The sequence below is a fragment of the Melanerpes formicivorus genome, unplaced genomic scaffold, assembly GCF_026170545.1.
Source record: "Melanerpes formicivorus ecotype bairdi unplaced genomic scaffold, bMelFor1.0.p_v2 SCAF_19, whole genome shotgun sequence".
Lineage (NCBI taxonomy): Eukaryota > Metazoa > Chordata > Aves > Piciformes > Picidae > Melanerpes > Melanerpes formicivorus.
The window spans coordinates 6180677-6201403 of record NW_027142371.1 but is presented as its reverse complement, the minus strand read 5'-3'; the positions used below and the strand labels follow the sequence as shown (position 1 = coordinate 6201403).

At 44.6% G+C, this 20727-nt stretch overlaps 1 protein-coding gene and 1 long non-coding RNA gene across 6 annotated transcripts in view; one reads left to right on the top strand and one right to left on the bottom strand.

Annotated features, from left to right (window-relative positions):
* LOC137446890 (uncharacterized) overlaps positions 1 to 7240 on the bottom strand; it is a 157359-nt gene extending 150119 nt beyond the window's left edge. The window contains exons 1-2 of the long non-coding RNA XR_010988748.1: positions 7063 to 7240; positions 4134 to 4254 (exon numbers count right to left, since the gene is read on the bottom strand). This is a non-coding gene — a long non-coding RNA (uncharacterized lncRNA). The remainder of the gene's footprint in view (positions 1 to 4133; positions 4255 to 7062) is intronic.
* Positions 7241 to 11318: 4078 nt separating this feature from the next.
* KCNG1 (potassium voltage-gated channel modifier subfamily G member 1) lies at positions 11319 to 20331 on the top strand. 5 transcript variants are annotated; one of them, XM_068149935.1, is made up of 4 exons: positions 11319 to 11445; positions 12056 to 12233; positions 18138 to 18942; positions 19430 to 20331. In XM_068149935.1, the coding sequence occupies exons 3-4, from the start codon at positions 18184 to 18186 to the stop codon at positions 20198 to 20200; spliced, it is 1530 nt and encodes a 509-aa protein (XP_068006036.1). In that variant the 5' UTR covers positions 11319 to 11445; positions 12056 to 12233; positions 18138 to 18183; the 3' UTR covers positions 20201 to 20331. The 5 variants fall into 5 exon arrangements, with proteins under 5 accessions (XP_068006036.1, XP_068006037.1, XP_068006035.1 ...); XM_068149936.1 differs by lacking the exon at positions 11319 to 11445 and adding an exon at positions 11717 to 11800 and having other exon boundaries at positions 18141 to 18942; XM_068149934.1 differs by lacking the exon at positions 11319 to 11445 and adding an exon at positions 11717 to 11800.
* Positions 20332 to 20727: the final 396 nt, after the last annotated feature.

Genomic DNA, 20727 nt, shown 5'->3' with positions numbered 1-20727 from the left:
CCACGAGGATGATCAGAGGGCTGGAGCACCTCTCCTATGAGGACAGACTGAAGGAGTTGGGGATGTTCAGTCTGCAGAAGAGAAGGCTCCGAGGTGACCTTATTGTCGCCTTCCAGTATCTGAAGGGGGCCTACAGGAAGGCTGGGGAAGGACTTCTCAGGATCTCAGGTAGTGATAGGACTAGGGGGAATGGAATGAAGCTGGAGGTGGGGAGATTCAGGCTGGATGTGAGGAGGAGGTTCTTCACCATGAGAGTGGTGAAACCCTGGAATGGGTTGTCCAGGGAGGTGGTCGAGGCCCCGTCCCTGGGGGTGTTTAAGAGCAGGCTGGATGAGGCTCTGTCCAGCCTGATCTAGTGTGGGGTGTCCCTGCCCATGGCAGGGGGGTTGGAACTAGATGATCCTTGTGGTCCCTTCCAACCCTGAATGAAACTATGAAACTATGAAACTATGAAAATGCCTGCAGATACAGGGGAGTACAGGGACCTTACACTGTTTGTTCCTACAGAGGAACTATCTCTCTGTGAGTTATTTCAACAGCTTTGTCAAGATAGTGCTGCTCTCACTATTTCATGTTCTTCAATTCCCAACAGTTCCAAGAATCAACAGGGAACTCAGTTGTTCAGTGCACACACACCCCAAACCCCCTTCTTTGCCAGAAAAAACATGGAAGTGGCATAAAGGAGAGATTTATTTGGCTCATGTTGAAGGATTACTCTTCTTTTCTTGTATTATGGCAGCCTCTAGGAGCCACAGCAGTGGATCCATCCTCACTAGATGAGCACAAACAGAATTAAGAATGTTAATTAAACCACAAGATGCTTAAACTCCAAGCCAAAATACACACCAAGTGAGACAGAACTCTGATAATCCATGAACTTCCATTCTGCCCAAGCTGGGCCAGGAGACATCAGCAAAAGCTATGAATGCTACAATACTTAAAGAGATACAAAAAAGCCTCAGTGTCTGAGATTTTACTCAGGATCCATAACCCCACACCAGTTTTTATCACATCTAAGGGGATATTGACATGAACTTCAATGGGAAAAGCAAGCAAAACATTGGCATGAGCAAACTCCAAAAGTATGCAGCTGAAGTTCGCTGCCTAGAATGGTTCCTAGCAGGAAGATAGAGCTGTGCACAATTATAACCAAAGAGGAAATGTCAGGAAATACAGGAAATAGTGCTTTGGGGTTTATTTTCAGATGAATCCATGGGCTTCAGAATTTCACTAAATGTGAATGACTAATGCTTAGTAAATCACCAATGAAAATCTGATTTTATTCTTATGATTTCTACAAGAATTATTTTTAGAGCAACATTTCATAAACTTAATAAGAAGGAAAAGAATCTTATTAACCAGAAAGCTGGGCTGCATTTTGTGGCAATTTTGCTCCAAGCAAGACATACAGCTGAACAATAATTAGGTATAATAACTACATTATGCATGTCTTGCTTCTTGGACACGAGATTCCATCTGTGAATTACCAAAAATCAGACATTGTTTTAACTTGGAATTTATCTACCCACTACCATTTTCATGTGCTAGGAAAAACAAACCTCTCATTGAGATGGCTTGCTGGGAGGCTACTGTATTTTAGGGTGGGTTTTTTTTAACTGGTAATAATTTCAGCAGTTATTGGCTCATGATGAGATTAAATTAATAACCTGAATTTAGCAAAAGAAATGTTAAGGTTCACCATACAGCCATGGATGTATATGGGAGATTTGTTTATTAATTTAGAAGAAGAGTATTGTGGTGCTCTAGATTAAATATATATATGTATATGTAGTAACCCACAGGGAAGTGTATGGAGTATAATCAAAAGCATTTATTTCAGGGCTACTTACAGCTAAAAATTAACTCATTTCTTTGTTACCAAAGTGTAATCAGGCCCCAAAAAGTGTACTACAGAGGGAGATAGTCAGATATTCCTCTGGTAGGATAAACATATACATAGTGGTGATTTCTTGGTTTCCACAAAGAGCTTTCCAAGGACTTGCCGCAGCAGATCTGCATAAGCTACTAGCACAACATCCCACCTGCAGCTCCTCAGCCCTCGTGTGCAGCCAGCACCATGTCAGCAGTGAAAGACCCCAGTGGGAGCAGAATTGCAGTCCTCTCATGAAAACAAAACCCTGTGCAAGCTAGACTTTTATTGCAACACCAAGTGCTGCCTTTAACTTCAGCAACAATGACATTTAAAAACAATAATTTGAGTACAAGTGGAAGGGTCAGATGGCTGGTACGTGATTTTCCTATGCAAGTAAAACCTGTATTGGTGGGACTCACAAGCCATCATGCCAACTGATAAGGTGTATAAAATGCACTGCAAAGTCTGCACATCAGTGAAATTTGTAGCAGTTATAAAGTTCCCTGCCCTCACCAGGCAGTCTGAGTCCTTCACAACTGTGTTCTCACCTAAGGACAGTATTCTGAGCTTAAACACATTGCAAGGTCACGTATCTGGGAATTTCACACTGCTGCACACCTTTCAGCACATCTTTCACAATGAAAGAGTAGAGGATATCAGAAAGAGTTTCATCCACAGCAAAGCCAACAGGAGCACTGGCACCTGAGGGTTCTCTGGCATTGAGTGAAACACAGCTGGATCAGGCAGGTTCTGCAGCAGCTCTGCAGTCAGTAGGCAAAACTCACCCTATTCCCATCCACTCCAGAGGCCATTCTTTCCGAGGGATGCAAAATCACCCCACGAGGCTCCTCGAGAAAAATGACTTTGCTCACAGAGCACAAAAATATCACAGTCTGGCTCTGAGTTTCAAGAACTGCTTTAAATTTTCATTAGAGATGTGGAATTGCACTGAGCCACCAGACGCAGAGCAGTGGTGCATGGTCAAAAGGACAATCACTAGGGTCAGGCTGCAGCTCCCCAGCCAGATTCATTGTTTACAGCTGTCAAATAGTTATTCCTTCTTTCTTCTTCTTTTTTTTTTCTCCTGCAGGGCTGCAACTGCTCATAAAATCCTTTAATCAAAAGTATGAAGACAAAGATAATTATTCCCCATTCAGTGAATGTATCATGAGTACGAAAAATTGACTGAGGCAGGAAAAGAAATGCAATGGAAGTTCACCTCCTCTTCTTACCTGTGTCTTTGAAAAGAAGTGAAAGCCTGAAAACCGTGTGCCTGGTCACCTCTGGCCACATTTTGACAGTTTGAGGAAACTCACCAGGGAATGACTGGTAAATTTAGTTTGGCATTAAAGACACTCTCCCCCTTGAAGTGTTTCATACCACAGGTTCTGTTTTGAAAGTAGGGCCATTTGGCCTCTCCGCTTCTTATTCCTGCCCACAGCAGAGAGAAATTCAAAAGGGCTGACAGGAAGAGGTCGTTAATTTGAAAGAGGCTCATTTGAGACTGAAATGCACCAGAAGAAGGGAATAGCAGACTCAGAGATCTGTTTTTCTTGCAGAGGGCTTTGAGTTTGATACCCTGAAATTTCACCATGAAGTAAATCTAAGAAACTAGCCCCAGAGAAATGAAGGCTAGGCATATGGATGTTTAGCTATGAGTTTATCCAGTGGAAAGGAAAACAGGCAGCACAAAGAGACACTGTTTTTTGGGAGAAGATACCATCTTCTACCCTGGCCATTCTTGTGCTCAAACACCTTCAGGGGTGAAGGTGAGGTGAAGGCAGGGTGTTGTTACATGTGGAGTGCTCCATTTGTTACAGAAGTGGTATATGTGTTTTTCCTGCTAAAAAGAGTGCCCATAAAGAGTGATATGCCATCAGATGGGTGGGATGCAGACGGGTGATGTGATGAAAGCTGTGGCTGGGTGGTACTCTGAGAGCCCAGGGGAGCTGGATGTCATGAGTCTTACCCAGCAAACAGAAATGAGAAAGCCTCTGCAGTGAGCTCTACACTCCTCCCCAGATCAAGCAAAGCACCAACATGGTCAGCTGGGACCCAAACTTATCAACCTGCTGTCCACATCAGCAATGTTTACAAAGTTTCGACAATGCTTACTGAGAACTGCACAGCAGAATTCAGATTTGCATCAGTTACATTCAAAAACATATTCCTAGACCCATATATAAAACACATGAATGCACCCACATTTTTTTTCAGTGCCCTGAACACAGGAGAGAAATGATGATTTTCTTTGACTTACCTGAGGCAGTATTTAGGAGCATTATCCATTATCTTACTCACAGCTCAACAACACTGACGCTTAAGCACATGCTTGGAATGGCATTTTTTGGATTCTTGCAAGGATCTTTCAGTTCAGCAATCTGGAAAAAAAAAGTGATATGTTTTTGGTAGTCTGCCAAAGCCATGATAAATAATACACTGTCCCTGATAGCTTCAGTACAGCAGTTGCCTGAAACTCATTTCAGCCAAAAAGCCTTCCCGTCCTGTAAACACCTCTGCTGGTCTTGCTGGTACATGATATAGATCAATTACTAAAACACAGGTGAAGCACTGCATTTTACCAAACTTTGGGGAATATAAATATTATTAAACCTGGCTCTCTGATGATGTTGCACAGTTACAGTTGCATGCCTAAGGTGAAAGGAATTCCGAATGACAAGAGTCACCTGCGCACAGAAATTCACCTGTTTGCCCTTTGCTAGTGTGTTAACCTCACATGCAGACTAGGCAAAATATACAAAACATCTGCAGGCAGAGGTTCCTCTCCTCACTCATGCAAATCCAAGATTTTCCAAGGTTGGATGGAACCCAAATTGGAGTAAAGAGCTGCACAGCCAAGCACTTGAGATCTATCATTAAGTTTAGGAACAAATGTTGCACTAATTAAAACCCTGCAACTCTGTCCAAGTGTATCCATACCTCTCTGCTTTAAAGAATAGGATAGGATAGGATAGGATAGGATAGGATAGGATAGGATAGGATAGGATAGGATAGGATAGGATAGGATAGGATAGGATAGGATAGGATAGGATAGGATAGGATAGGATAGACCAGGCTGGAAGAGACCTTCAAGATCATTGCATCCAACCCATCAACCAATCCAAGCCACCTAAACAACTAAACCATGGCACCAAGCACCCCATCAAGTCTCCTCCTGAACACCTCCAATGATGGTGACTCCACCACCTTCCTGGGCAGCCCATTCCAATGGGCAATCACTCTCTCTGTATAGAATTTCTTCCTAACATCCAGCCTAAACCTCCCCTGGCACAGCCTGAGACTGTGTCCTCTTGTTCTGGTACTGGCTGCCTGGGAGAAGAGACCAACCTCTGCCTGTCTACAACCTGCCTTCAGGTAGTTGTAGAGAGCAAAAAGGTCACCCCTGAGTCTCCTCTTCTCCAGGCTAAGCAACCCCAGCTCCCTCAGCCTCTCCTCATAGAGCTTGTGTTCCAAACCCCTCACCAACTTCATTGCCCTTCTCTGTACTTGTTCCAGCAAGTCAACCTCCTTCCTAAACTGAGGGGCTCAGAACTGGACACAGTACTCGAGGTGAGGCCTAACCAGTGCAGTGTACAGGGGCAGAATTGTAAGTTATTTTTTTAATTACAAGTTAATTATAAATTCTAAGTTTTCTGCAGAACTGTGCTCCTGACTTCTTTTAGTTTTCCAGTGTTAGATCCTCTTATTAATGTCATCGTAGAAGACTTTATGCTGATTCTGGTGTGATGCCCACCAATGTATCCAAGTCAGAAATTCCCCACTTTTCAGCACAGCAGACCACAGGTATCAGAATTCACCATCTGGCCAAAGGAGTATTCAGAAGTATCAGCATCTCTGCAGTGGGGATATGGGGGAGGTTGGCAGCACGAGGTACTGGAGTAAAATTTAAAGTGTTTGTAAATTAATTTTAGTCACATCGGGCACCTTGCAAACATAAACATAACATCTACAGATCTGCAGATGGAGGAGGTATGTGTTACTCTTCACTCCTTCAATGCCACAACTAACACAATACAGACGTGCAGAAGCTGGTGCAGGAGTTTTCCTGAACAATTTTCAGCAAGAGCAAACAGAAGCAGACCAGAAGAAAAGCCTCATTCTGCCTGTGCCCAACACAGAAACTGCAAAAGGAATAAAGCTAAAGGAAAGCTTTTCTCCCAGCAGAAATGTCTGAGGACCTGTTTAGTGATTAGAATAAGAAGTCTAAATTTAACCTCTCTGCTGTAGACTCTCTGTGATCTAATGCAGGTGATTTCAGGTGGGACTCCTCTGACCACTGATGTGGACATCAATGCCAGAATTACCTGAGATTGCCTTTACAGTGGATTGAGTTGAGTCATCCACTGAGATAGTTTGTTCCTCTACCTTAAGGTGGGGTAACCACATTTGCTCAAATGCTTCCCAGTCAGCAGCAAAGGTAGCATAAGGTGACTGAAATGATGCATTTACCTCAAGCAAGGCAGGTGAGGAAATCTTTAGCATTCTTTGGAAAAAGGCATCAAACATGCCACTAGAGTGGAGACCAGGGCTTACCTGCTACATGTGCTTGAGGGGAGGTGCAGCAAGAGCTCTGAGACACTGTTGGCACAGTGATTCTGTGGCTTTTAGCCAATTTCTTCTGGCTGGCAGAACCCTTCACTCACTGGGGAACTGCAGCAGAGATGAGCAATGCTGCAATCCAAGTGTGCATCTGCATAGCTGAGAGGGACACAATCCAAGCCAGTACACAGAAAAACCATGTGGATCATGTTTTGTAGGTGCAGTGAAAGCATTTTCCAGTGGGAAGTGTGAGATGTGAGGAACATGGAAACACAGGAATGTGTACTGTTGTGTCTAGTCTCCTGCTATTGTAGCACTGTAATATACAACTTCTGGATCTAAGCACCGCTGAGGATTCCAGCAAAAGACAAATTACTATTTGAACTGAGTTATTTGTAATCAAATTCAGGGACATGTTTTGAAGCTTTATCCATGGGCAGGTGTGCCACAGAAGCACTGCACTGAGAGTAATGGAGCTATTCATGAGAAAATACACAGGAAGAACAAGCAACAAAACTGCCCACATAGGCCATAAATCAGCAAAGAAATGTATCACCATACAGTGACAAGAGAATTGGGGCCACCTACAGCCAGCAGGCAATATGCTTACCTTGAGAGGACAGACCTACCCTTATAGTGGTGAGCCTGAACTCTTCAGGGAGAGTGGAGGGAGCTGACAATGGCAGTGGTATTTCAACCAGCAATTACCATCAAAACATAGAATCATTCAGGCTGGAAGAGACTTCAGGGAGTTTCCAGTCCAGCGTTCTGCATGAGGCGTGATGAAGTGCTTGTACCCTTAACTGTCTGTTCCCAACACCATAATCACAAGTGGGGTACCATTTTCTTCCTGTAATAGCAGAAATACCTAAACTGAGGAAGCATGGTCTGGATGATTGGGTAGTGAGGTGGACTGTGAATTGGTTGAGGGAAACAAGTCAGAGTTTGGTGAATGGGACAGAGTCTAGTTAGAGGCTTGTATGGAGTGGAGTGCCTCAGGAGTTGGTACTGGGACCAGTACTGAGATCAGAACAACCTGGATGAGGAAACAGAGTGCACCGTGAACAAGTTTGCTGATGACACAAAAATGGGAGGGTTGTGCTGCCCTTCAGCAAGACCTGAACAGGCTGGAGAGTTGTGTGGGGAGAAATTGAATGAAATACAACAAGGACAAGTCTAGAATCTTGCATATGGGAAAGAACAATTCCATGGACCAGTATAGGGTGGGGACCAGCCTGTTGGAGAGCAGTGTAGGGCCCTGGTAGACAGAAGGATGACCATGAGCCAGCAATGTGCCCCTATGGCCAAGAAAGCCAAAGGCATCCTGGGGTGCTATTAGAAGGGGTGACTGTGATAGTGACAGTACAGGCTGCCCAGAGAGGTTGTAGAACTTCCTTCTCTGGAGACATTCAAACCCACCTGGATGCATCCCTGTGTGACCTGCCCTAGCTGATCCTGCTTTGGGGTCGAACACAATGACTTCTGGAGGTCCCTTCCAACTGCTAACATTCTGTGATTCTGTGAAATCAAGGTACAAATGGACCTGGGTATAAACAGAATTAAAGGACAGATTTCCTTCTTCTTCAAGGAATCCCCTTGTTCAGTGTGAGATAACCACTGACACGTGGCAGATGGTTATCATGAGTTTTGACATATTCTTTTCTTGAGACCTTTTTGAACCTGTATGCAACAGTGGCCTGTGCTACCCACATTCTGCACATACATTATATAGCATCCTTAAAATACAAACACATTTTCCCATCCATAATTTATTCAAAGAGTTTTTCTTCTACTCCTGTTTACAGACTTTTTATTTTTCCCTTTGCAAACAGATGGCACTTTTGTCATGTATTCATTAGCTGAAAATTTCTGATGAATAAATTCTGTGAATAATCCCTGGTCTGTATCTTGGGATCAAAAATTCTCAGCTTCCAGCCACGTAGATAGTTATGCTAAGTTCTGCTTTATAAATTAATTTGGCCTCTTGCTTTGTTTGGAACGCGAGAGGTGAAAGGTTCTGTGAAGTTGCAACACCTTGTTTTGCTGGCAGCACTACTCCTGGCTGCAGAATGATGCTGGAACTGTCTGCAAAAGCCAGAGAAACGATAGAACAGGATTTCAATGTCAACAACCAAAGGAACAGAAGGAAAAACAGCTACAGGCTGCAGAAGTAATGGAAGTGGGACTACAATTTTTCTCTACAGCAATGCTAATTCCTCCAGGAGCACAAAGTAGCAGACTTACTCTGAGAATCCTCAGCCAGTTCACCACGCAGGCAGCTTATCACCACAGATAAACTGCTAACAGACTACTTGTTATCTTCAAGGGCAGGTATCATTTCTGGGTTTCATGTGAATTCTGTGCTCATGAAGGATGTAGGCAAGGCATGCTTGAAGAGTGAAGACCTCAATTTGCCAGAGTAGATTTAATATTGGCCACAGTCGGTGATCTCACACCTGACTATTATTTCTCTTATCAATGTCAATAAAGTCCTTGACCTCACCTGAATCTGCCAAATGAGGCAGTGATTTCTAGAGCCAGCACCAAGCAAGCTGCAGAACATTTATATTTATACTGACCACTGAGTAGTAATGATTTTCATTCTCGCTCAAAATTGGATTTGAAAACTGCTTACTTGCAATGGATAGTTCTGCTCTCTGTCTCCACGAGCTGCTCTTGTTCTCCAGATGTTACTGTGATACTGACCTGGTGGGATTTCATAGTAAAAACACTGCCCTAACGATATGGGATAGTAAAGAGTTCTCCTTTTAGCCACGTTGCTATGTCTCTCCCTTAAAAGAGATAACATAGCTTGTTGGACAATCAGAAGTCACAGAAATATGTGCTGGTGAATGCCTCAGAAGATCACTGAATCTCTGCCCTGCCCTGAAGCATGGTCACACATGCTACAGTGAGTCCTGACAGCTGTTTAGTTAACCTTTTGTTTAAATCTTCACTGAACAAATATGCAACCTCCTCACACTCCAGCTACTCACATGGTAACAGTTTTGTCTAGTCTGTTTGCTTTTCTTCTGATATCTGAAGCAATCTCCCTAATTGCACTTTAGTAAATTGCTTTTTATCCTGACACTGGTGGTCACAGAACAAGTTTACACTCATCTTTATTAATGTGTTTATAAATTTGACAACAGTTGCCATGTCCTTACATTGTGTTTGCTCTTCCAGACTAAATAATCAAATTCCATCTTTCCCTTTAGGTTACATTCCCTATGCTTCTTACTGTTTTGGTTGCTATTCTATCACGTTTGTCTACATCTTTCTTTGAAGAGTGAGTGTGCTGCTTGAAACTGGATGGAGTGCTTCAGCCAAGTCTGGCTAGTGCTAAATGGAACAGAACTAACGCCCCCCAATGTCTTACAGATGATCCTCTTGTTACTAGAGCTCAGAGCAACATTTTGCAGCACCACATCTACGATCTGTTACAGTCCCAAGACTCTCGGTGCAGTATTTGTACTTAATAGTCCTCCCTTAACATGTGACATTCCCTCCTTTGTAGCATAGCACAGGACTTTTTTCCCCCCGGAGTTTTATCATGCTGAGCTCAGACTGGCTCTGCAGTATATCAGGGTCATTTTAAATCTCAGCCTTGCACTCTGTGGTTAGCATCACTGCAAATGTCACAGAAGTGCCCTTCATTCCATCACCCAAGTGATTACAGAAAACACTGGCCAAAGCTATTCCCAGATAATTCCCTTGGAGACCCCACTTGACGTGTCCTTCCTTTTTGGTAATTACTAACAAGGGGTTTTGGTTAAATACAAGCTGTCATTAACGAGACTATTACACAAAAGCCCAAACTCCTGATACATGGCACTGTGGCCAGTAAAGCCAGTCATGTCCCTTCTGCAAATGAAGTCTCAGAGCCATGCTCAGGAACCTTTACCAAGACAGATAAAAATCACAGACGCAGTACCAGCAAAAAAGAAACCTGAGCTGCCCACAGCCACTGACAGCCCTCGACACAACTGCTGTTTAACAACTAGGACTGAAGAATATAAGCATGACTATTTCTGTATGCCCACACAATCCTCAACCACGGTCCAATTTAGCTTAGGGGGAAGGAAAAAAAAAAAAGGAAAGAGGGGGAAAAAAAAAGGTGTTTTTTTGCTAAAATTAACATAGTATAGGTTTTTCATTTATATTGCCATAGCAACAAAGGACCTCACTTGAAATGAGACCCCCACACACTGCTCTGGGGTGAAGTGCACAAGGCTCACAGTAAGAGACAGCTCCTGTCCCTCTGAGCACAGAGGTGACTGTCTCCATCCTGCATCGAGGTGCAGGAGCTCACCTGCAGGAGGCCCCCTGCAAGAGAGTGCCTAAGCAGGTAAGAAAAATCAGAGGCCAGAAGTACCATTATCTGTTCCCACTGGGGAACAGCCACACACAGATGGGAGCAGTTTGCACTTAAGAGCCTGTGACAGAGCCTAAACTGCTGGCGTCTCCATAATTCTGGCACCAAGATTTAATTCTCCAGCTTAAAATGGAGATTAAATTCACAGAGCAGCTTCCACCCAGATGTCAAACAAATGTAATTAAAAAGCAGAGATATGGAATGCTCTTCCAATCTCTGACAATCGATAACCGCAGCGTGTCAGCTGTCACTGCACTTCACAGGGGTGCCACAGGGATAGAGCTCGGGTTTGGAGTCACTACTGGGAACTGGGAGACAGGCAATTATGCTTTAATGGACGCTTCCAACGACACTCCGCCAACTACAAAATTAGCGTGGAACGAGCAAAGCGCCACAAGTTTTATTGCCGACGCCAGCAGCCCGGGATGCCACCTGTGGGCAGTCCGCCGCTCCCGGAGCCTCCCGCAGAGGTGGGGTGACGGAGGCAGAGGCGGCAGGAGGCCCCCACCCCGGCCCGCAGCACCGCGGGCGCGCAGCCGGCGCCATTCCCGGTGCCAGCCCGTCGTTCCTCCTAAGAAGAAGCGGCTTCCACGGAGGGGAGAGTCACGAGCTCCTCCTCCCCCATCCCCGTCGGCAGGTCAGCCCGGGCCCCCGGGGATATCCGCAGCAGCGGTCCGCGCAACCCGCCACCGGCCACCTCCGCACGGGCGGGGGGCGGTCCGCGGGTATTCCGCGGGGTGCGGAGCGTCTCCTACCGCCTCTTAGCCCGCCGACGGCCGCACCATGCGGAGGGCCGGCGCCCCGCCGCCCGCCTCCCCCGGTCCCCCCCGCCCGTCGCGGCCGCCCGGCCCGCCCGCCCCGCACGAGCGGCCGCCCCCGCCCCGCGCGGCAGCGGCGCAGCGCGGCGAGCAACGGCCCGGCGTTGCCGCCGACCCCTCGCCGCGGGGCTCCGGGGGCCGCGCTCGCTGGCCGGCACCGTGGGTAACTTGCAGGCAAGTTTCCAGGGAACTTTTTCTTCCGGGAGCGGCTCGGGGCCGCGGCACCGCGGGTGTCCGGGAAAGGCAGCGGGAGCCGCAGGCATCGCCCCGTGGCGGGAGGCAGAGCCCGGCCGGGGCCGTCCGGGCGGGGGTTCCCGTGGGATCCCTCTTTACAACCCTGGAGGAGGAGGAGTGTGCATGGCGGGGAGGGGGCGGGGGGTCGTGCGAGTCGGTGCACGGCTTGCAGCAACAGGTTTTCTCCCTCAACAGGGATGGAAGAGAGGGACTGTACCCCCGCGCCGTCATTGCTTCCCGACACCGGGCTGCCTTGGCTGCCGGCAGCGGGAGGGGGCCGGCTGCTGAAGGGGACGGCTCGGCTGATTCCTGGCGTTCTCCTGTCCTGTCGCGGAGGTGGCTGACGGCTGGCGAGGCTGATCCATCGGGCTCGGTTTGTGATGCTCGGTCTTCCCCCTTCCCGGCTCTCCCTCTCCCCGAGTCCTGTGTCTGCCCAGTGCAGTATGGAGGCTTGTCGTTCAAATTTCTTCTTCTTTGCCTGATCTGAAGGTCCTTTATAACTTTAATTTTACAATAATTAAGAGATGCCTTTTATGTTGATCTGTTTACGGACTTCTGTTCGCTGGCAGCTAACACATCAAGTTAACTATTCTTGATAGGCAATGTATTTCTGGCAGATTTTTTTTTCATTGGAAGACTTGCGGGGGGGGGGGGTTGGGGGGGGGGTACCGACACACAGAAAATAACTCTTCCACGAGTATGTACCTCTTCATTTCAGTGGCAAAATATCTCGATAAATACATAACAAATCCTTTACTTTTTAAAAAGACGTTTAAGAGACCGTTTTAAATGTGACTTACTAACATTTATTGGCAAAAGTATTTTGCAGCAGGATGATAGCTGTACTTAATAGCTCTAATGTATTTCAGATCGTTGTCCTGGGGATATAACTTATGGGCAAAGTTATTTTACTTCTGATTGTTACCAGCAGGATAAGGCTCATCCTTATAAAGCAAAACAGAGTGACATATTTATCATAATTCAGTTTGTAAGTTGTTATAAGATGCTGAAAAGCATTACACTGTCCATCCAGATCGAGGAGAGCAATATGCAGATATGAGCATATTTTTCTAGATCAGCTGGTTTGTTTTTTTTAGGGTGGTTTTCTTTCATGTTATACATTGACCTGTTTTAAGTTTTACTTCTGATTTGGCTGGAAGTTCCCTCTGCAAGCAGAGCTGAAGTTTGAGATCGGTTCTTACTATGTAAAAAGCTGCAGGAGTTCCAGGAGGGTACCTTGTCAGTGTCTACACGGTGTAGAAATCATGTGTCAGAAGACAGCTGAATTTAACACTGTTTGAAAATACTGCTTCTTTTCACTAAGATGAAAGGTGGGAGCATCACTGAACTGGAAAGCAGTTGCTTGTGGAAGTCTTTTTGTTAAAAAAAGACCATATGCAACCTGCACTAAAAGTGAAACTTTTTTAATTATTATTTATTTAACTTAGTTTACAAATGCTAAAAAGCAATAGAGACAAGTTCCAGGAACTGGCATTGATAGAAGAGTCCAGGGGAGAGTGATGCATCTTCCTTGCGTGCTTGTTATCATCCAGGCGCAACTTTGAATTGTCTGCATCACAGAGCAGTATCAAGACTCCTTGCAGGAGCTCTGATTACATCAGAGATGCACTGCAGAATTCAAAATACTGCAGAGGATGCTCAGGGAAAGGGGAGGGGGGGGGGGGTTGGTGAAAACAACATTTGCAGGGGAATTTTAGCATGTTACTCATGATTTCCATTTCTTTCCTTTGGAAGGGCACCTTTAGTAATTCTGTCCCCCTTGTCTAGGAGGCTGGCACCCTTCCTGAATTTCAGCTGAAAGTAAGGGCAGTGCAGTTTCTAATTTGACTTCTTCACCAGACACAATGGATAAGAATATCATCTTGTGCAGGACAGATTTTTGATACTCTTTCTTCCTTCACATGCACACTACACCATGTACAGTCACCAAGAGCTCTTGCTTTGGGCCAGTTATTCTATATTACCGTAGTTTCTAGAAGCCAGAGCAGTGCTCAGGGTTGTATAATGTAGTTAGACACAGTTCTTGCCCCCAGGTAAGCTTACAAACAAAAGAGGAAACAAGGGTCAAAGACAAGTGATTTGCCCAAAGTGAGAACACATTATCAGCAGAGGAGCTGGAAAGATGGACTGGGCTTCTCTAACTCCCAAGCATTCAGAGGGCAGAATGCTGTTTCAGACAAGGAGGGATTTTACCATTGGACCTTACTTACCCAGAGCAGTTTTATTTGAGCATTTTAGTGTTACAGCATACCCTTAAAGTTTGTCTTGTTTAATCCTTGGCAAGATTGTTGCTATAGGCTAATGTGATTGTCTGCCCTTACATTCCAGTGTGTTGTCTTTAATCTTTAACACATTTCTTACAGCCATTCCAAATGTCATCAAGCCTGCAACATATGAATAAACTAGTTTGTTTTGGTTTTTAGCTCAGGAGCAAAAACTCCTTCCATTAATTAGGTCTCTCCCATCTTAAAGCAGTACTGACCATCATCCTGTAGAAGCATCTTCTATAGGAAAACAAGAAACAGAGAGAAATGTATGGGTTTATTTTTCTCTTTCCTCCATTCCTTCAACCCAGGCCATTTTTTCTCTTGTCCTTTATTTTCTCCTATTCTTTCCCATTAGATATGATGCTGTGTGCACCTGAGGCAAAGATCATGTAAACAACACATGTACAGTGTCAAATACTATCACTGCCTAGTTGGGATCTGTGGGCTTGCCAGTTCTGGTTATAGAAAAAAGAAGGAGCCACCTTCTATAGCTGCAGTCACTCAATGTGTTATATGGGGGATTCGTTTGTCCAATTTACTGTCTTGCACAGGTTAAGAAACTGGAAGTGAAGAAAGAAACTCTTTTTCTTTGCTCTGGTTTCACAGTCGATGCCTCAGGATTACAGCACAAGTCTGACACACGCAGAACATTTACATTTCCCTCTCCCTTTTTCTTTCCATTGTGTCAACAATGGATGAAGTGGGAGATAAAACCAGTGACAGAGATGAACTGCCTCCTCATTTTTCCTGGCTGAGGTTCAGAGGATAAGTTGTTTCTCACCAATGTTGTATGGTATTACAGAAGTGAAAATGGTTAGCAACTCCCATTTATCCATAGTCATATATCAGTCATAATCTTTATTCTCTTTGGGCCAGCCCTGCCTTAGACATAGATGAGGCAGAGGGGAAAACACTTGTTTCTAAGTAAGACAAGAGTTGCTCTAAGAAGAGGAGCTCCTGCATAAACATACATCGGGTAGCCCTGTTTTCTCACATCAAATGTATATCTTGAACTCCCAGGGACATTATTTCTACTTGTATCTTGGGAATGATCTAACAGAAGACTGTCTCTGAGGTCATTAGGAGTGCTTCAAGTGATGGGACGGTATGTCAGGGTAACTGCATGTTCAGCTGTTCTGTCCTTCTTCTGTTCAGCATGGCACAATCTGCACCCGCTATCACTCTCCTCAGATCTCTTAATTTCTCTGAATCTTGCAGCTTTTCTAGTAGGCAATGGCAGAGTGCCATCATCTGTCATGAAGCTCCACTGATAATGTCAGTACTGGCTAGAATTTCCTAGAATGTGACTATTTAATACAATTACGTTTCATGTTAATGGTCTTTAAAAAAACCCCAAAGGTTTCCAGGTCAGCAAGCCTTCCCTCACTCTTCCCTGAGGCAAGAGGCAAACCAAAATCAATTGGAAGTTTATTTGTGTGCAAACCTGCAGGATTTTGTCATTGTTTGCACCCTTCGTTACTTCTAGAGGAGTTTCAGAATGGCTCATCCCCTGCTGTGGGTATTTTCAGTCATAACTCTAGAGCAAAGACAGAACAGCTCTGCAATACAAGCAAGAGTGCTACACTGGGGGGTTACAGGCTCTTTAGGAGAGACAGGCGAGGGAGAAGAGGAGGAGGGGTGGCTCTGTATATTAGAGAGTCACTCTGCCACACAACTTGAGGTGGAAGATGAGGGAGTTGAGAGCCTGTGGGTTAAAATCAGAGGACAGCCCAACAAATCTGACATCCTGATTGGAATCTGTTACAGACCACCCAACCAGGATGAGGAGGCTGATGAAGTCACCAGAACAAGGGGACATAGTCTCAAGCTGCGCCAGGGGAGGTTTAGACTCGAGGTGAGGAGGAAGTTCTTCACCGAGCGAGTCATTCATCATTGGAATGCGTTGCCCAGGGAGGTGGTTGAGTCATTGTCCCTGGAGGCATTCAAGAGGAGATTGGACGTGGCACTTGGTGCCATGGTCTAGTCATGGGGTCTGTGTTGATAGGTTGGACTCGATGATCCTCGAGGTCCTTTCCAACCTAAGTGATACTGTGATACTGTGATACTGTGATACTGTGAAAGATGAGGCACTGGAAGCTAAACACAGTAAAGCTTTTGGCATACAGAACAGGTTAGTTGCCAAATCGCTGCTCTCAAGTCACTAGCAGTAGTAATAGAGATCCCACTTTCTGATAAAAGCGAGATGACAAAGCTTATTTCTGTGATTACCTTAGGCCAGGAAGTAGTACCAGAGCTTTTGGAAGAGTTGAGTCATGCCTTGTCAGTTCTTGTATATTCCCGTAGGCTCACTTTATCCACATGCCCTAAAGGTAAGTAAATTAATGATTTCCTTTGGTAGTAAAGAGGATTACAGGTGAAGAATCAGGAAATGCCACTCCATCCAAAGCTCACCTGAGGCCACTTGTTTGAAAGAGTATGTAAAAGATCTGCTTTGTCCAGAGTAGGCTCTCTGGGAAGCTGAGGAGCAGGACTGAGACAGTATTTTATTGAAAGGAGCATTGTAAGTCTCCCTGCAGCAAGGAAAGCCAGTTGCTCTTAAACTGAAGTGCAGCTGTGTTTGAGTACTTTGCTGGTGTGTATTCATGTGGGTTTTATCTGTAGTAGGTATGTAACACTATTGATGTGGTTTATAAACCCCAGCCTCTGAAAATGACAGTTCTGTGTTTAAGGAAGTCGCCCTAGCAGGGAGATACATCCCCAGGGTGTGTATCAAAGGGGAGGTGAGTACAGCCAGGAAAAGAACAATCAGGTGTCGTACTTACTACTTTCCTCTGAAGTCAAGGCTAGAAACTCAGAATTACTTGTGCATAATTAATATTTCAATCTACTTAATAAATAACTACTTTTATCAAGTGAAACACAGATTAAGCTGTATCTGACTGGAAGATGGAAGATCTAGAAGCAGTACTGTACAACTCTCCTGTGCATGAGCAGACTTTCAGGCTGACTTTTAAAATGCAGTGAGTAGGGGAGACAAAGAGTTTAATATTCCTAGAATCTGCTTTTTATACCCATTTGAACTCTGTGGTCACTTCATTCCACAGAGTTTTCACTAGTTTGGTGTGAGCAGAATTTGAATGTGATTGTCAAAGTCATAAGAAAGTTTTGGTTTATTATGAGCAGAGTTGAAGACAGTCAGCTTGGCTGCTGCTGAATCCACTGTAAGGACAAAGACCCTATATATAGGGTGTCAGTTGTACCTGAAATAAAATGTCAATGTTTGTGCAGAAATCATGGGTTTCTTTGCAATCTTTCGTAAGTGAGGCCATAAAAAGAGAGATGCCCTGTCATTAAGTGTGTATAAACTCTATACAAACATTGTATGTGATTGTCAGTGGATGTGGTGGAGGTTTTTTCCTCCAAAATTGTTTCCATATGGACTTCTAGAAATTAGTCTTGTACTGGTTTTATAAGTGTGTATTTACTGAATTACAACATAATTCACTTTGGTTCTTTCTGTATACTTCATGGATACACTAAAGATTTTCATGTGTAATAGCTAAAATACACCATTTCCTTCTTTACAAAACACACTTGAATTCTCTTTTCACATTTGATACTGTTACAATGTTTATACTTCTATTCTGAACCAGGAGCAGCCTGCCACATGCTGGAATTATTCCTGGTTTCATAGAATCAATAAGGTTGGAAGAGACCTCAAAGATCATCAAGTCCAACCTGTCACCCTCATGACCTGAGACCTCTGTATCTACAACAGAAGACCCACAGTGTGGCAAATACACTAAGAAAAGTTCCTGAACAAGGAAGCAGCCCTTGACAGAGCCCTTGATAGCCCCAGCTAGACAAGCACAAGCCTCACCAGAAAGCTCTCCTGCCTACACTCAGCCACTGCTGTTTTCTTGCCAGTTGTTTTTATCAGCCATAAATGTTTCTGAGCTCAGATCTCTTGTTCCCAACATGAAAACAACCTCTCATTCACTCACCCCATTATTTGTTTTTTGTTCCAGAAGACACTTGAAGGAGCAGTGAAGTGATGTGAAGTTATCTTCCAAGATGACTCTTCTACCTGGAGAAAATTCCGACTATGACTATAGTGCCCTGAGCTGTGCTTCAGATGCTTCCTTCAACCACACATTCTTTCCAGAAACACAAACCCTTAAGGGAGTCTTTTACCAAAGAGCCAAGCTAATTCATCCTCAAGAGGATCTCCTGAAAGCCTTTCACCCTGATGATCGGAAGCACCACATTATAATAAACGTAGGGGGCATTAAGTATCTGCTGCCCTGGACCACACTCGATGAATTCCCATTGACACGTTTAGGGCAGCTAAAATTCTGTAATAATTTTGACGACATTCTAAACATCTGTGACGATTACGATGTGACCTGCAATGAATTCTTTTTCGACCGCAACCCAGGGGCATTCAGGACAATCCTGACCTTTCTGCGGGTCGGGAAACTTCGTCTCTTGCGCGAGATGTGTGCGCTGTCTTTCCAAGAGGAGCTGCTCTACTGGGGGATTGAGGAAGACAACTTGGACTGGTGTTGTAAAAGGAGGTACCTGCAAAAAATGGAGGAGCTTACAGAAATAAATGAACGGGAGGAGGACCTCATAGAAAATGAAACAACAGGTGAAACGGTAGAGGAGACCAAAATTGGCTTGTGCATGAGAAAGTTGCAAGACATGGTGGAGAGGCCCCAGTCTGGCCTCCCTGGAAAGGTGTTTGCTTGTTTGTCTGTTTTATTTGTAACTATTACAGCAGTGAACTTATCCATCAGCACCATGCCTGACCTGAGGGAGGAGGAGGAAAAGGTAAGTCAGCTTTTCGGGGTGGAAAATGGTATGTGCTGGGAAGAGCAGAACAAGTACTGGGTCTGATGATAACGATTTCAATGGGGATCTTGCAGAAGGGGGTAAAACAACACAAAGAATATTTGAAATCTTTGTCATCAGTTACTTGTAAGAGAAGAAATCAAATTTTATGTCCAACAACAATTCTGTCAGTGGGCACTCTTCTGCACAGCTATATAGTACCTTGTTCAGGTTTGTATTTGCTCTTTAGAAAGTCTGAAATTATCAAGTAGTATCTTCTGTGGAATAAGTAGTTCTTTTTTTAAGTTCTGCATTTAACTTGTTCCAGTTTGTCAGTGTGCTTCCCCATAGCAACAGCTTTACTTCCTTTAATATTTTGGGGCTTTAAAAGAAAAAAACCCAACACAGAAACCTCTCTTCCTGTCACCGTACCAACTAAAATAGTTATTATCCAGTGCCGATTACAAACTCCTCCTCTTTCCTGCAGGGTGAGTGTTCCCAGATGTGCTACAATATTTTCATTGTGGAGTCTGTCTGTGTGGCATGGTTTTCCCTGGAGTTCCTGCTCAGATTCATCCAGGCAAAGAGCAAGTTTGCATTTTTGCGGAGACCATTAACCCTGATAGACATCATAGCCATCCTCCCATACTACATCACTTTGCTAGTAGACACCACTTCAGTGGGCTATAAAAAGCCCAGCTCTGGGAGCATCTACCTGGACAAAGTAGGTCTGGTCCTCCGTATTCTCCGTGCCTTGAGGATTCTCTACGTCATGCGGCTGGCCAGGCACTCCCTGGGGCTGCAGACGCTGGGGCTGACGGCTCGCAGGTGCACCCGGGAGTTCGGGCTCTTGCTGCTCTTCCTCTGCGTGGCCATCGCACTGTTCGCACCGCTCCTCTACGTCATTGAGAACGAGATGGCGGACTCACAGGAGTTTACCAGCATCCCCGCCTGCTACTGGTGGGCTGTCATCACCATGACCACGGTAGGCTACGGAGATATGGTTCCCAGAAGCATTCCAGGCCAAGTGGTGGCACTGAGCAGCATACTGAGTGGCATCCTCCTCATGGCATTTCCAGTCACCTCCATCTTCCACACGTTTTCACGCTCCTACGTTGAGCTAAAGCAAGAACAGGAAAGAATAATGTACAGGAGAGCACAGTTCTTAATGAAAACAAAGTCCGAGATAAGCAATGCCTCACAAGGGAGTGATATTTTATTCCCCAGTCTCTCTTCTGAGAATAGGGACAATGAATGAAATTTAAGTTACTGTTTCTCCCACTGTCAAGTAATGTTTTATTGTATCAGATTTCATCTTTTAATTTGCTTTGGAAACATTTTACAAAGGTAACCCTCATTAAAATGAAGGAGCTCTTAAGCAGGAACTGATGTGGTTTAAGAAGTCTGTTGTTATGCTGTTTCTTCCCTCCCCTTGCCTCCAGCGTAATGTATAGGACAGATCTTTCACTGAGGTCATGCTGTGGGAGTGTAGGAATTAAAAGTCCTCTGACCAAAAAAAAAATGAGCAATGTATAATTACGTACTTGACAGGCTCTTTTGCCATTTGTAATACACATTTTTCCAGCTGAATCACAATGTATATAATGATTAAACAGGCTGCCATTTTTCTTGTTCTTCTTGTATATAAATAATGTAAATACACCAAAATTAATGGCTAAATTCTCTCCCAGTAAAATGCCTTAGAGCGTAATGGAAATAACCACAGATGTTTGTCCCATTGTGCTCTTAAAACATTAAGTAAGATTTGTCATTCAGCACAGCAGC

What these genes read in the sequence shown, in the direction of transcription:
- KCNG1 (XM_068149935.1), top strand. Translation starts at nt 18,184, where the DNA reads ATGACTCTTCTACCTGGAGAAAATTCCGACTATGACTATAGTGCCCTG. An exon ending in TGAGGGAGGAGGAGGAAAAG is followed by an intron (nt 18,943 to 19,429) that starts GTAAGTCAGCTT and finishes TCTTTCCTGCAG; the next exon opens with GGTGAGTGTTCCCAGATGTG.